At 33.7% G+C, this 14841-nt stretch overlaps 1 protein-coding gene and 2 long non-coding RNA genes across 4 annotated transcripts; 2 read left to right on the top strand and 1 right to left on the bottom strand.

Moving 5' to 3' along the window:
* Nucleotides 1-3397: 3397 nt before the first annotated feature.
* LOC125219411 (prostaglandin reductase-3-like) lies at nucleotides 3398-7941 on the bottom strand. Of its 2 annotated transcripts, XM_048121382.1 has the most exons (16): nucleotides 7717-7941; nucleotides 7532-7605; nucleotides 7293-7369; nucleotides 7014-7101; nucleotides 6516-6705; nucleotides 6305-6431; nucleotides 6075-6155; nucleotides 5671-5772; nucleotides 5463-5558; nucleotides 5222-5296; nucleotides 4614-4733; nucleotides 4241-4369; nucleotides 4042-4119; nucleotides 3877-3963; nucleotides 3705-3791; nucleotides 3398-3631 (listed from the first exon to the last, which is right to left on the bottom strand). In XM_048121382.1, the coding sequence occupies exons 2-16, from the start codon at nucleotides 7560-7562 to the stop codon at nucleotides 3581-3583; spliced, it is 1419 nt and encodes a 472-aa protein (XP_047977339.1). In that variant the 5' UTR covers nucleotides 7563-7605; nucleotides 7717-7941; the 3' UTR covers nucleotides 3398-3580. The 2 variants fall into 2 exon arrangements, with proteins under 2 accessions (XP_047977339.1, XP_047977340.1); XM_048121383.1 differs by lacking the exon at nucleotides 7532-7605.
* A 748-nt stretch (nucleotides 7942-8689) lies between these two features.
* LOC125219410 lies at nucleotides 8690-9212 on the top strand. The gene is made up of 3 exons (XR_007176130.1): nucleotides 8690-8756; nucleotides 8833-8941; nucleotides 9028-9212. It is a non-coding gene; the product is annotated as an uncharacterized LOC125219410 (long non-coding RNA).
* A 1593-nt stretch (nucleotides 9213-10805) lies between these two features.
* LOC125219969 lies at nucleotides 10806-11685 on the top strand. The gene is made up of 2 exons (XR_007176271.1): nucleotides 10806-11041; nucleotides 11410-11685. It is a non-coding gene; the product is annotated as an uncharacterized LOC125219969 (long non-coding RNA).
* Nucleotides 11686-14841: the final 3156 nt, after the last annotated feature.

The following is a 14841-nucleotide window of genomic DNA, read 5'->3' as shown; positions in this document are numbered from 1 at the left end:
GTGCTAATAGGGTTAGCATTGGTCTTAGTCTATCCATATTCTTACTTAGGAATTCGAGCTCAAAATCTATACAAAATAGCAGAGTATATATGTCACCTATATTTTATCCAAAAAAAGATATGGAGTATTAAAAAAACATAACATCAGTATCAAGATATATTTCACATGACGAGCTTAATTTATCATGATGGAGAATTTGTTTCCAAATACATACGAAAAAATAATAAGTCGATAAAAATAAATGGTAGTGGGTGTGAGTGAAATAATATTTCACCATCTATGGTAAGACATAATTGGAGAAAATAATAGTACATGTAATAAATAGGGCATCTACCATGACCACAGTTGAGGGGGCAGTGAGAGTAGATGAATTTCATATTAATGCAATATTCAAGAAACTGAGAATTTATAGGTAATCAAAATTTACTATATACTATTATGTATACTGCATGTAGGTGTATTAATTTGCTTTCATAGTTGAAAATTATTGGAATGTTCATTTAATTCAGTACCACACAAGATAAGAATTAAATACTTTTCACCAAAAGTATTAGGTGGTGTGTCGCCATTATCATATAGATTTGTAGATCTGTATCAATGAGTGTTAAAAAGATCATATCTCAACAAATTAATTTAAGGCTGGTGCCATAAATAGGTAGTAATGTCATGACTTTGGTCGGATATATTTTGAAATTAATTATTTGGATTTGTATATGCTGATTTATTGAGTTCCAATTAATTTATGCTTGTTTTATGGAGTATATGGATTCAATTAATTCATTATGGAAAAATCAGGGTAGTTGAGCACTAATGAAATGTAGAGGGGATTAGGCATTTTGCATGAAATTTGGTCGAATATTTTTGTGTCTCGAACAACACTCAATTATTACTATAATTAAATACAAAAGTTATTGGCATTTTAACAAATAAATTGTCGCCAAATACTTTTAAAATAATATAGTAATGATTTTTGACGTATCTTTAATTTATATGACAAAAAGTAGAAATGTGAGATACTCCATTTTAATTATTTTTTATGTTGTTTAATTATTAACTATAATTAAACGTGATATTAGATGTCTATAGGTGTGATAAACGAGAACCACATTTCAAATAAATTAAGAATTAATAACTACTCCTAATTGACAAATAAAAGTTAAGATTAATAATTATTCCTATTTAACATTCTAACCGATATAATTTAATAATGTTACGTTGCAATTTTATTCAAACAGATTATAACATAAAAGGCATTATAAAATAGCGTCACCATACTTATATTATTGATACATGTTTCTTAATAGTACTAATAATTAATAAGTTGTGATACAATTATTTAATTTACTGATTTCGACTTTGCACACCTCCACAAATAGACAGACATGCCAAATCAACTAAAGAAAAGCATTTAATTAGAAGACATAGACTCGTAGTAGATTGTCTAGCTGGTTTTATCCTAAGTAATAATCCATATATTGCATAGTAATTTCAACACAATAATGACATGTTTGTACGAATCTACTTCAAGTATTAATCACATCGTACATCTTGTTTACTACTACTGGTTAGCAAAAAAAAATAGAATAGTTGGATAATCCGAGCACAAAATTTCAATCGCTATTTCCGCTATAATTTTGTAAACTGAGGTCTTCCGTGGCCGGTGCCCGGCTCGACGTTGTCAAAGCTTGCTCCTTCGCCTTCCTCTTGTCCGTTTTGTGGCCCATGGTAGGGGTCCTGACACCAACTCTAAGTGGAAAAGGTAAAATTTCCTTTATTAGAAATAATCTTTCACCTACTCCGCGTCCCAAGATGATGTTTAGTCATCGACGCGGACTAACCGCTTCAAGTTGAGCTTCGTAATTCGTCTACGCCAGCAGAAAGGATGGAACGAAGCAGCTCACAATCCGTGTGATTCTCGTGCCAAGATCTTGCTTATTCTGTTATCTCCAGATTAATCTCCGCAGTATCTGATTCCAGTAATGTACTATTGAATTCTAAAATTTCGTTTAATTGCGTGTACCTTTTGTTTTCTACAATACATTTAACCGGAAAAACTAAGTCGATGGTGATCATTAGTCTGAAGAAGGATATCGCGAGGTATGTTATCGTGGAATTGTTAGCGTTTGATCCTATAGTTTTGTTTTAGGCGTCACTATCTTTGTTATTGTTGGTCATATGTGCTAGGGTTCCAATGTTTAGCTCATGGTGATTTTGTGCTAGGCTTTTCGTTGAGCATTCCGCGTCATGTTGTATTGAGAAACAACTACCCCCTTCATCACAGGATAGTCTGCTCAATTTTCATCTTTCGACCGTACAACATGCACGTGCTTAATTTTCGTCTTGTGTCCCACAAGGGTTTGCTCATTCAAAGTTAAAGTGAGTGAAAAGTGGGAATCCTTCGATCCAAAGATCAATTTATCTGTCACATAGCTAAGCAAATTGTCAAATAAAGGATAATAGATGCAGCAGTAGGGGAGTGATCAATTGCTAACTTATCATTTAATTGCTAACTACAACTAATTTAAGGCCATAGGATTTTAGAAAATGTGTGGTCTACAAATTGTCACGTGTAATTTTCATTTTTATTAAATAAATCAAAAAAGTTTAAAAAAAACTTCAAATTAGGGTTTTGGATGAAAATGTCAATATAGTGTTCCGAAAATATAAACACAATACTTTGAGAATGTCAACACAATGCTTTAAGAATGTTCACTCATTGCTTATATTGACATTCTACATGTATTATATTGACATATTTTATATAGTATTTTGACATTTCTGCTTGTACGAAAAAATTAAAAAATTTTAATTTTTTTTCAAATTTTGACGTCGGAACATATGCATGTATGATATCGTTGGAATCCTTATGAAATTATCTTTAATTTGATATATGCTATATGAATTTAAAATTTTGGGATTTCTTTTAAAAGTAAGTTATAACTAAACATGTAGTTAATTGACCCCTATTGATATTTTTTGGAATGAATCCTATGGCCTTATTTTCGTTTTTGTTGATCGTATTGACATTTAGAGATTAATGATCTAAGCTCTTAATTTGAATATCTAATGGCTATTATTTAGTTGTAGTTAGCAATTAAGTTATGAGTTAGCAATATAACACCCCCCTGCAGTAGTATTTATCAGCATAAATATTACTCCCTCCCTCCCATAAATAATGGTGGTATAAGTTGTAAATAAGTTAATGTATAGAAGTGATAAATTGGGACAACCTTTTAATTATGGAATGCACATTTTTTTTGTTTGACAAACGAAAATGAAAAATACATATATTTTTATGGGACCGAAGTGAGTATTTGGAATTGTCTTATATATTGTCTCTAGTTCAATTGAAGATTAGGTAATCTGTTCACTGTTTTATCAGCATAATATTTGTACATAGTAAGTCAATTTTAAATTCAAATAATGACATCACGACCTTTTAATACATCCAATTATCCAATGCCTTCAAATGGCATGATTTCCAATTTCAAATTTAAATGTAGTGATGCACCTGTTTATACACGATTAAATGCTTTGCTATTATTGATCCTTGCAAATGAACTGCAGGAATGTATGCTTATCATAATTTTGCAAGGCGATTATTGTACATTGGATCCATGCATACAACGACCTGCGATAGTTAGAAACCTTCAGTAATCAATCTGGTAGTTTGTGAAGAACCCCGGAAATGGTTTCGAATTTACCTTGCCGACACTCTGACCAGAATGAAGATAGTTAACTGCATCAGCAACGGAATGAACACCCAAGAATGTCTTGGGGTCGACAATGACCTGATAAAGCATAGATGAGAAGAGGTTACGGATTAATGTGCTTAATCAAGCACACGTTAACAAGAGTACGAGGAATATTAATTACCTTCAGCTTCCTGGAGGTGTAGAGATCCATTAGCTTATCTAGATGTTCTTGCCAGAAGTGTGCATATTGCACTAGAAAAAAACCAGTCTGGACATTTCGGAGTCACCATTATAGCACATTCAAGAGGGTAAGAATCTATCCAACATGAAAATGCATAGTACTTACCACAGTCTGGCTTTTAGCTAAAATCTTTTCACACAATCCAGTATAATTTTGTGGCTTCCACCCATCTTCCCCTTGATACTAATCATATAAGTTTTATGATTGCAATGGATTAGAAACAAACATGAAATTGACAACACTTGTAAGCAAACCAGTCTTTTTACAAGAAGTTTTATGCTTTTGATTGAAAGTACTTACTAACCTGAGATATCATCCCAATCACAATAAGACGACCATAGGTTGCCAAAGCAATTAAGCATAGATCAAACATTTCACCACCAACAGACTCATATATTATATCAACACCTTTAGGGAATTCATCTTTCAAAACCTGACCAAGAAACAAAGCATTACAAATATTTGGATTTTCTGCAGGCAACCTGGTTCTCTAAATTATCTCTAATGGAGTATAATCTTTAAATAGTAAAATGGCAAATATTTTTCAACTGAAAATGAGGGAAGTATGCAAATCCCAGATGCCTGTCCACATCCTCAACCGCTTCCAGTTTCTATGTCTTAGATACTGCATTATACTCAATTAATTAAGAGAGAAAAACAGTTTTGTAGTAACTTACGGTCTTGATATTCTCAGCTTTGTAGTCGATTACTCTATCCACTCCCAAATCCTTCAAAAGCCTGGCCTTGTCTTTTCCTCCACAAGTTGCAATAACCTTATTTCCGGCTAATTTTGCCAGCTGCACCATGACACTCTTCTATTTATTTACTTACTTACAATAAAATAGTAATAGTAACCACCTTTCATGAGAGAATAAGAAATCAATAAAAAAGGGTATTATATAAGGCCCTAAGAGAATCATTGGAGCCATTGCTTAATGTTGCGATGTTTAGATGGCTCCTGATGTTTATATATATAAGAAAAAGTGGACGCATTTGTTTCTGGAGAAGTAGCTGGGAAGGAAAAATGTGATGGATCACAAAAATTACAGCCTTTGTAGTTTCAACAGAGTCGGCATCCTGATAAGAATAAGCTCTAGCTTCAATTTGGCCGCAAAAGCTCGATGTATTTTTAAAATCTTGGTATCACGAGTCTCGGACAAAAATTTGATCCATAAGGAAAATTTGCAAAGAAAGACAGATCACAAGTGATTATTCTTTGATGCAAAGATAGAGCATCATGTATACATACCAATTTCTTGCCAGAATTTGCATCACTAAAATATACCTGGACTGCAAACTGCCCAGTTCCTCCTGCAGCAGCAGTGATCAGAACTGTTTTCCTCGAGTCCATTTGAGCTGCCTACAGCGTGAAGAGCAAGGAGAAATTAAAGACTCATCAATTTATAGGTGCAATTAACTTATATACTGAAGCCTGTAAAACAGAAGGAACTAATCTTCCAAATCATATTCAAGCAACTCACTAACTTAAAAGGGACAGAAAAGAAAAATCAAGAATGAAGAGTCACCTTTTCTAAAGCTATTGAGGCTGTTAGCCCAGATGTGAGCATAGCAACAACTTCTGGATCTGGTCTTGCCACAGGAAGGATGTTCTTTGAAGGAGCCTAAATTACAGGGAAAATCTATGCTTTTAGTTATTATACAAACACAGAAAGAAAATCAATATGAGAAGGGAGAAATATACTTAAGTATGTCAAAACTAAACAAATGTATTACCGCTGTGAATTCAGCATAACTGCCAAATGTCATAATTGCAGCTGGAGTCCCAACCTTTAAGTGCTTGACTGAATCCCCTATAGCAGCAATTATACCCACAGCCTGCCGGTAAGAGTTGGCATTTTTCATGACTTCCTCATGCTAAATTTATGGTACTCATGCAGATGTACAGGTATTGTGGTGAAGTTGAACAATGTCAAAATTTAAATGAAGAGTAAAAGTGGCAAGACGAATTACTTCGATTTCCAGATAGTCATCTCCCTTAAGCTTCCAAACTAATTATGTGGAGTACTATACATATATACACAATGTATGTATGTATGTGTACCAGTATATATACATGCATTTATATGGGTATGTTAGTATATAACCATAAAAGAACGCAGACGGGGGGTTTCCCTAACCTCAAAGCCAGCATCAAAGGGAAGCAAGGAAGCAGTGTCTTTACTACTCCCATTAAAGTATCTTCCAGAGCTAAAATTCACCTGTTGAAATTGATATTCCCAAACAAAATAAAATACTTGTAGTTAATTTACTCTCTGTCTCCCAATTAAAATCCAAAATACAATAAATACCAGTTATCATTAATATTTTAAAAAACAATTATCGTTAATCTTGAAAGAAATGAACGTACATCACTAGCATTGACCCCAGCATATATGATCTTCATAAGAACATGATCCGGTTTAAGTGGCAATCTCAAGGGTGCCCGCACTACTCTTGTTGCACTTTGGAAATTGTGATTGAGAGTGTGAACAACTCTAAAGGACATTGAAATAATGATTAGTTAATGTAAGGACATAGGTGGCCTGAGAATAAGAGGTGTCCTAGATACATGTACCTACATCTTATCAAAACTTCGAGGGATTTGAACATTCACTTGCAAAACATCTGCAGACTTTTTCCTAGAAGCCTTGGGACGAACTCGGTATTTCTCTTCTTCTGCGGGAGTTGGCCAGTACTCAAAGCCCCTTTTATTGGATATCCACAAGCAAGCCCCAGCTTTACTTTCATCGCTAATAAGGTCGAATGCTCCTACATAAGTTAGTTCATCGTATTAAGGGCATAAATATTCTCTATCAGCCTTAGAGAATTAAGAGCTTAGAAAAATAATGTTCTGATTCTGCAAATAGTTTATTTCTCATGGCTGAAAACAATTATAAGAGATCTAGAAACATGTATTCCTGCTATATGGAACAGCAAGAAAATCATGTGGTGCAATCTGAAATATTTTCAGTTTTTCAAGAGCAGAAAAGAATGAACCCCAAACGTATCAATGTACTTAGTGAGATATCATGTCAATACTGACACGCAGATAAAATATTAGAAGGGGTAAAATTCACCTTTCACAACCATCTCCGTACTCATAAAGCCGCCAAACGTATCAATGTACTTAGTGTCCATCTTAGCAGTCAACTCGGTTTGAACATACTGCAGAGAGTAAGAGTTGGAAGCTATAAAATTACAACCATCATAGCTATGTAAGCTGTCTTTTGCAATGAATTTCATTGCTAAATTATGCTTTGTAGACATGAGTTTACTAATCATTCTGAATAATTTTGCTGGGAAACTAGGAAGCATATTTTCCTTGAAGAGCAAACTAATCAATAAAAATGGCTCACCTCAGGGCAAATGACATTAACACGGATTCCTTGACGCTTGTAAAGAGCAAGTGATCTGGTGAATAGAACTACTCCCCCTGCAAATTGTTTTGTGACTAATTGACTATACTAATGATAAACCTTACAAACACACAAAAGAAAGGCACATATCAAGAATAGAAACAAAAAAACTGAAGTACACACAACAGAAGAGAAAGAGCAACAAAGCTTTCGTGCCAGAGTAAATAGGGTGAGCATACATTGGGTATAAACCCGAAGCAGATCCAACATTAATGATCACACCGGGTTTCTTAACATCTTTCATTGCCCGAATCTGTGCACTCGAAATGGCAGCATACAAACCAAAACAAAAATGCCACCAAAACTTATAGACTATAGTAGAATGAAGAACAACTTTATATCATGACAGCAAGCAGTAACTAACTTGTGAAAACACCAATTCATCTTAACAGCTTGTGCAACAAAATTGATGTCAACAACACGCCTCCAAGATTTAAAGCCGTCAGTCTGATCCTCATAGAAAGAGAGCGGATTCGCGATTCCAGCACAGTTGATACAGAGATCTAATCCTCCATAAGTCTCCACATGCTTACGGAAAGCAGCCGCAAGTTCATCTGCCACAAAATCAACTGCATTATTTTCAAAAACACCTCACTTACTTGAGTTGGAGACGTCGCATCTGAAGAACAGAACCGCCGGGAATTTCAGGTCGGCGTGAAACTTCCGGACTTGTTCCTCAGCCAGTGATGCAGCCTCTATCCCTTTCTCTTGCGAAAAATCAATTATTGTGATGAAAATTCCTTTACGTCAGTGCTCGGCCAATTCCGGCGCCGCCGCCCGTGACGATAGCTGAGAGACCGGCCTTGAGCTCCACTGTCACTGTTGACTAACTGCAGATTTTCATATTTATATATATGACGTCATATTTTTTCCTTTATTAATACTCTAATCCCTAATCCTAACGGTGTTACAGCAGAGATCGAGCAGATAATCTTTAGAGGAGCTCCTTGTTGCTAATTACAGTCTTGCATCTGCTAGGAGCTAGTATTACATCAGAACTAAACTGTCAAATGCTAAAAAATTCTATTGATTTTTTGACATGCGAGTTGGCTTAGATATGAACCCAAATTTATAATCAAGTTACTTTTGTAGGCTGTAGCTATGATCATTGATTTGAACTAATCTTGGATTTGATCTTATATGACTTAAAGAACGGTTGGGCCTAGATCCCTCAGCTGATCAAGTATCTGTTTAGTGCCCGTTGGTTGCTTTTGTAATTTAATTTAGAGACAACGTGCAATTAAGAATATATTACAACTATTTTGTCATTTATATCATCTCTGGTTGTTCTAAATTATGCAGGTGTGAGTGTTCTGTTATACATGTCGGTGTATATTGTATGCACAGTGCTTGGAGATGTCAGTATATTCGTTGTTGGCAAGGATGAATACGATGAACTTGGCTGTAAGTAGTTCATTCAGCTGGGCAATGTTGTATACAACGAATGTTCTATTTTGAGATCGTATATTTCCTCTTCTAGTGTCATAACCTCAACCATGAAGGATGTATGTGAGGAACCTCCAACCGAATGCCCTTTCCTCGACAAATATGGCAAAATATGTCTGTGCCCGGACGAGATTGTCTGGAAGGTGAGGCGATCATACCCTTTTATAAACTTTCACATAGTGGATAGTTCAAGAATGTTACAACTAACATACTTTCTTTCTTCCGAAAGGGTCTGATGGAGAACACAGACAAAGACAGGATCAAGAGACTTGTACGATTAAAACGACAAACTGGTTTCTAATCGACAGACCACATGCATTTTTGCTACGATTGCTGCGTGGAAAATGCTCATTCATGGATTTATGTCGTGATAATCTTCTGCAGATTGTTTGAATGTTTTACTCCTTTAATTTGTATGCGTATGCATAGACCAATTCTTAAATTTAGATGATCTTTTTGGATATAATCTTAATTTTGTGTTGGACTTTCTTTAAGAATATGACATCTCATTTTGTATTGTTTGAAGAGATACTAAATCCTTTTTTATTTATCCAGGCCTTGCTTTTGATCTATTTACTTATTGAAGGTAAGAAATTGATTGAGAATATTGTTCTTTTTTTATCCATCTCATTTTTTACTATCTTCTCTATTTTCTCAAAAAAATAAGCCCAACTCCAAATTAAACCAATCATGAATTTATTTAGAAAGTTTGTAGAGGGACACAAGAAACAATAAGTCATCTGTCAAATTAAATTGGGCGGATTCAATGAGCTTACTTACTTAGGCATTTATTTTGAGTGATATAATGAATTGCCAAAAATAATTCAAGACGGTTCTATCTTATCATTAAATATTTACTAGTATTAACAGGTCTATACCAAATTTGTGATTTTAGATTCAAATTGCACAAGAAACAATAAATTTCTGAATATATATATACATAGATGTTTTCCCAACAAAATTATACATGCTCAATACGTAATTCATGTTGATAGTTTATATATAAAGTGATTTTAGTCTTACAAGATTATTATATTTAACTTTTACTTTATAATATTATGGTGAACCTTTAGTATGAGAATTTGTACAGTGATACTCTTATTTTTTTAAATGTGTATTTTGTATGGATTATTTAAAAAAAAATGTGATATTTTGAATGAGATGAAGATAACAATATATTATCTTGTATTACTATTTTAATCCATAAATTTCGTATAAATTTTAATATAAAATTAATGAAATTATAATTAAAATATTATTGTTGTCAAAATGAAAAATGAATATGACTATTTCTCATATACGGAAGACACCAAAATTTTACTCCCTAGTCCACGAAATAATAGTCATATTGTTACTCTTTTCTATTTCAATCAGTTCCATGATAATTATCACACTTATCTTTTATCATAAATATTAAGCAGATTTCATATTTTATTAACTCATTTCACTCATATTTTTATTAAAACTAATAGCGCTCCGTCCTATTAGAATATGTACTCTTTCCTTTTTAATCCGTCCTACAAGAATATGCATTTTCTAATTTTGAAGTTTTTTTTCTTTTTAATAAGATAGGATCCATTTTCCACTAACAATACTTTAATTATTTTTTTTCTATTTCTCTCTTACTTTATCAATTTTGCATTAAAATATGTGCAAAATACAAAGTGTATATTTTTTGGAGACAGGTGAGTTTCATATTTTACGAACTTTTTTTTTTTTTTTTTTTAAATTCATGTCCACAGTAAAATGGACAATTATGATGGGATGGAGGAGGGATTAATTATTTTTATTTTTCTTAATTTTTGTAAATTTACATTTGAGTCAACGTAGGGAACATAAATGTGGAGTGAGTAATTAGCTGTGTTCCAATAAAGTCATTTTCTGAAAATGCGTGTTAGTACACGTGTCAAAGATCCAACGGTAGAGGAGAATGCAGCATCGACATTACCGTTTTAAAAGACAAGCGCATGTGATTTTCAATGGAATCTAATCAATTAACCCCAAGACGTTTCACTACAGCCTTTGCAGTACTGCCCTACTGTCTGAAATACAACAGTACCCACCTACCCCACCTCTTTCCCATTTTCTCAATCAACTCTCATCCCTCCATATTCCATCCCATTATATATTGACCTTTCCAACCCCACTCACCCATCCATCTCCACCCCTTCTCACTAGGGCTTCTTCTAAACTAGATTCTCTTTTCTCCCCTCAAATCTAGGTTTTGCATCAGAAACCAAGATGTAGGGTTTCTTCAACATAGATCTAGGGTTGGATTTTGAGGTTATATATCAGTGGAGCTCCTTTAAGTCCAATAAAAGGATCTTGCTGGGAAGAACAAGCTGCTGATTTATGGATTCCTCAGCCCTATCCAATAGAAAAATGGATTGGTCTGTGGATTTGCATATGTCAGGAGCTTATGTTACCCAAGTTTGAGCCTTGTTTGGATTGAAGGGAGCTCTACATATTTGTGCTCTTTATTTAGATATATTCTGTCAAAGTGAAGGCTTTTTATTTTTAGATTTGGTGCTTAATTTGCTGTTAGATTCTCTTGCATGGAATCTATGAAAATCTACTCACTGATTTTTTGGATTGCTATTTTTGGTTGCAGGTGAAAGTCAAAATAACATTTCTGGTTGTTTGTTGTAGTTTTGTGCCTAGCTATTTATCAAGTGCAGCTGGATTCAGTGTTCAAAGATTTGTTTCTGTTATATATGCTGGATTTTGATAAACTTTTTGTCTTTGAATTCTGTCTTGTAAATTTATTGTAGATTTGTTGCTGGATTGTACTCTCTTTCACCCTCTTTCCGTCCTAGATCCCTAGATTGTTTCGTTGTAAAAGTTCAGACTGCATTATTGGATTAGTTGCAATTTTCTTTCTTTTTAACAGTTTATTTGTTAATAGCATTTTAATTGTTAGATTAAATCAACTGATTTTCATTGTTGGTGCTAGATTTTCAATGATTCATTGCAATAAGTTGACGCGATTTTATTGAGTACTGTTATAAATTTTCCTTTTTACTGTAATAAACATTGCAATGAATGCTAGTTATGATTGGGTGAGAACTACCATTCAATCTTCATATTAATATCTTGGACTTGGACTCTTCATATAGTCTTCTTATTAACATTTACTATAATCATATTTAAGTAAAACTGAAGAAGGAAATTGTTTCTTATGAAACATTGTGGTGAAAAATCTCTATATTCATGCTTCGGCTCTTCATCTGTAATGTTATCTGTAGTACTCCTAATTAAAATAAGCAGTAGCACTATTTTTCTTGATAATAATCTGAAATGTTTTAAATAGTCTTGAAATAATTGGAAGCCTGAAATGTTATAATTGCATGCAGTATAAATTAAAATCCTTCGAGTTTGTGGATTAATATACTACGACTATAAAATTCATATTTGATCCAAAATGGGCAAAAATAAATACTTTTGTTTGTTAAATTTATGGCAATCATATACTCCCTCTCCCCCTGTCTTAGTTTTATAGTTACATTTAAAGTCCGTCCCACATTTAAAGTCACATTTAGAATTTTTTATAGTTGGACATAAAATTTTACCCCATTATTCACTAAAATTACACTTAAATGTCATTATCTACATTAAAATAAATCAAAATAAAAATAAAAAAAAAACCAAAAAGTCAAAAGGGACACGCCTTCAACCAAATCACTTCATTTATTACACACTCCAACATCTCACGTCATTTATTACACACTGGACCATCTCACTTCATTTGTTACACACTCCATCATCTCACTTCATTTATTACACATTCCACCATCTCACTTCACCATCTCACTTCATTTATTACACACTTCACCTCTTACTTCATTAATTACACACTCCACCAATTCCTTAAAATCCGTGTCATAACTAAATGTGGGACGGAGGGAGTAAATTATACTCCCTGTCACGGATAATTCGTCCTGATTTTCTATTTCGGTTCGTCTTACATAATTTGTCCCATTTCACTTTTTTCATTTTTGGTAGTGGATCTCATATTCCACTAACTTATTCCAACTCACATTTTATTAAAAAACATTAAAAAACTAATATATTAAAGTAGACCCACATCCCACTAACTTTTTCAACTTGCTTTTTATTACATTTCTTAAAAGAGTGAACTACAAAAATAGTCCCTGGACTATGCGATTATCTCGCAATTGAACCCTGGACTTTAAAAATATCCCCAGACAACCCTTGACTAAGCGTTTATTTCAAAATTGGTCTTTTTTAACTGTTTCGTGACGAAAATACCCTTTTAGGGGGGTTTTTGGGGGTTTGGGCAATTTGGTCTTTTTACACTTTAAATCTAATATTATTTCAGTGATGTACTATATCTGATATTATTTCAAAATTATCATTCTTCATCCCTTTTTCCATCATTCACTTTGTTTTTTTATTTCAATATTATATTTAATTTTATAAAATTATTTTAAATTTTAATTTTAAAAATCAATAAATTTTTATTAATTATTAAAATTACTAGTATTAAATAACAAATTAATAGTTTTAATCAAGTGTCTAACATTTAATCAATAAGGTACGACGACGTCTTAGTTTTAATCAATATTTAATAATTTTAATCATAAATAGATCATATAACACGATTTATTCTGAGATAAATATGCATCTAATGTAAGACTAATATAAATTTTATTTATTAATTTGAAAACAATCAAAATTAACTAGAAAATTTCAACAAAAAATTCTCCTATATCAAATTTTTAGTAGTATCAAATTTTTGGTCAACTTCATAATTTTTAATCACAAGCAATTATAACAACCGAACGAAGGCTAAATAGAATAGCTCTTATTTTTCCATCATCTGTACTTCTTCAATTCAGCTAAATATTATATTAAATAACAAAAATTAATAGTTTTAATATTTATAGCGTCCATGAATTAATAGTTTTAAATTAAAAAAATATTTTGATATTTAAAAATTGAAATTTAAAATTTAATTTTATAAAATTAAATATAATATTGAAATAAAGAAACAAAGTGAAGGATGACAAAAGGGAAGACGAATGATAATTTTGAAATAATATCAGATATAGTACATCACTGAAATAATATCAGATTTAAAATGTAAAAAGACCAAATTATCCAAACCCCCAAAACCCCTTAAAAGGGTATTTTCGTCACGAAACAGTGAAAAAGAACCAATTTTGAAATAAACGCTTAGTTCAGGATTGTCTGAGGATATTTTTAAAGTTCAGGGTTCAATTGCGAGATAAGCGCATTGTCCAGGGACTATTTTTGTAGTTCACTCTTCTTAAAATCCATGCACAATAAAAGTGGGACGAATTATCCGGGATAGAGGGAATAAGAGCATGAATAACGCTACTGGGGCGGGCCGCAACTTGCGAGTCCCGGCCCGTGTTTAGCGTTGGACGACGATGCGGCTCGGCCCAGGCCGGTCCCGAGGACGCAGTTGCGTCCCGGGGCCTCTCCCTCCGTCACGTCCAGGCCGGCGATATGCGTGCCCGGGCCGCATCGGTTGCGGCCCGTCCCGGCGTTATTTGCGTTCGGGCCGGGCCGCAAGTCCCCTCCGATTTTTTTTTTTTTTTTTTTTTAATTTTTAAATTCGAAAATTAATATATAAATATCACTCTTCCATCCATTTTCAAATCACTTCAACCTCATTCCCTCTCACTCACCATAAAATTCGAAATATGAATCCTCGGCGTGAAGGCCAACGAGCAATCGAAGCTCAAATGGCTCGAATGTTAGAGACGGCGATGCCCGCAATCCAAGAAGAAATCAACAACGAGGTGGAACGCTATCAAGCTGCTATCCAAGCGTGGAACGAGCAACACGACCGGGTACCGCGTACTCGGATGTATATCCACCAAGACCGTGAACAAGCTGGTTTGCGGCTTTTCATGGATTATTTCTCTGCAGATCCTCGATGGAGTGATCAGATGTTCCGTCGCCGGTTCCGGATGCGGAGGAATGTGTTCTTGCGCATTGTCAACGCAGTTGTGGCTCGTGACGCGTACTTTATGCAAACCTTCGATGCTGTCGG

This window comes from Salvia hispanica, chromosome 4, assembly GCF_023119035.1.
Source record: "Salvia hispanica cultivar TCC Black 2014 chromosome 4, UniMelb_Shisp_WGS_1.0, whole genome shotgun sequence".
NCBI classification, from domain to species: Eukaryota; Viridiplantae; Streptophyta; class Magnoliopsida; order Lamiales; family Lamiaceae; genus Salvia; species Salvia hispanica.
This window is presented reverse-complemented; position numbering and strand designations above follow the sequence as displayed.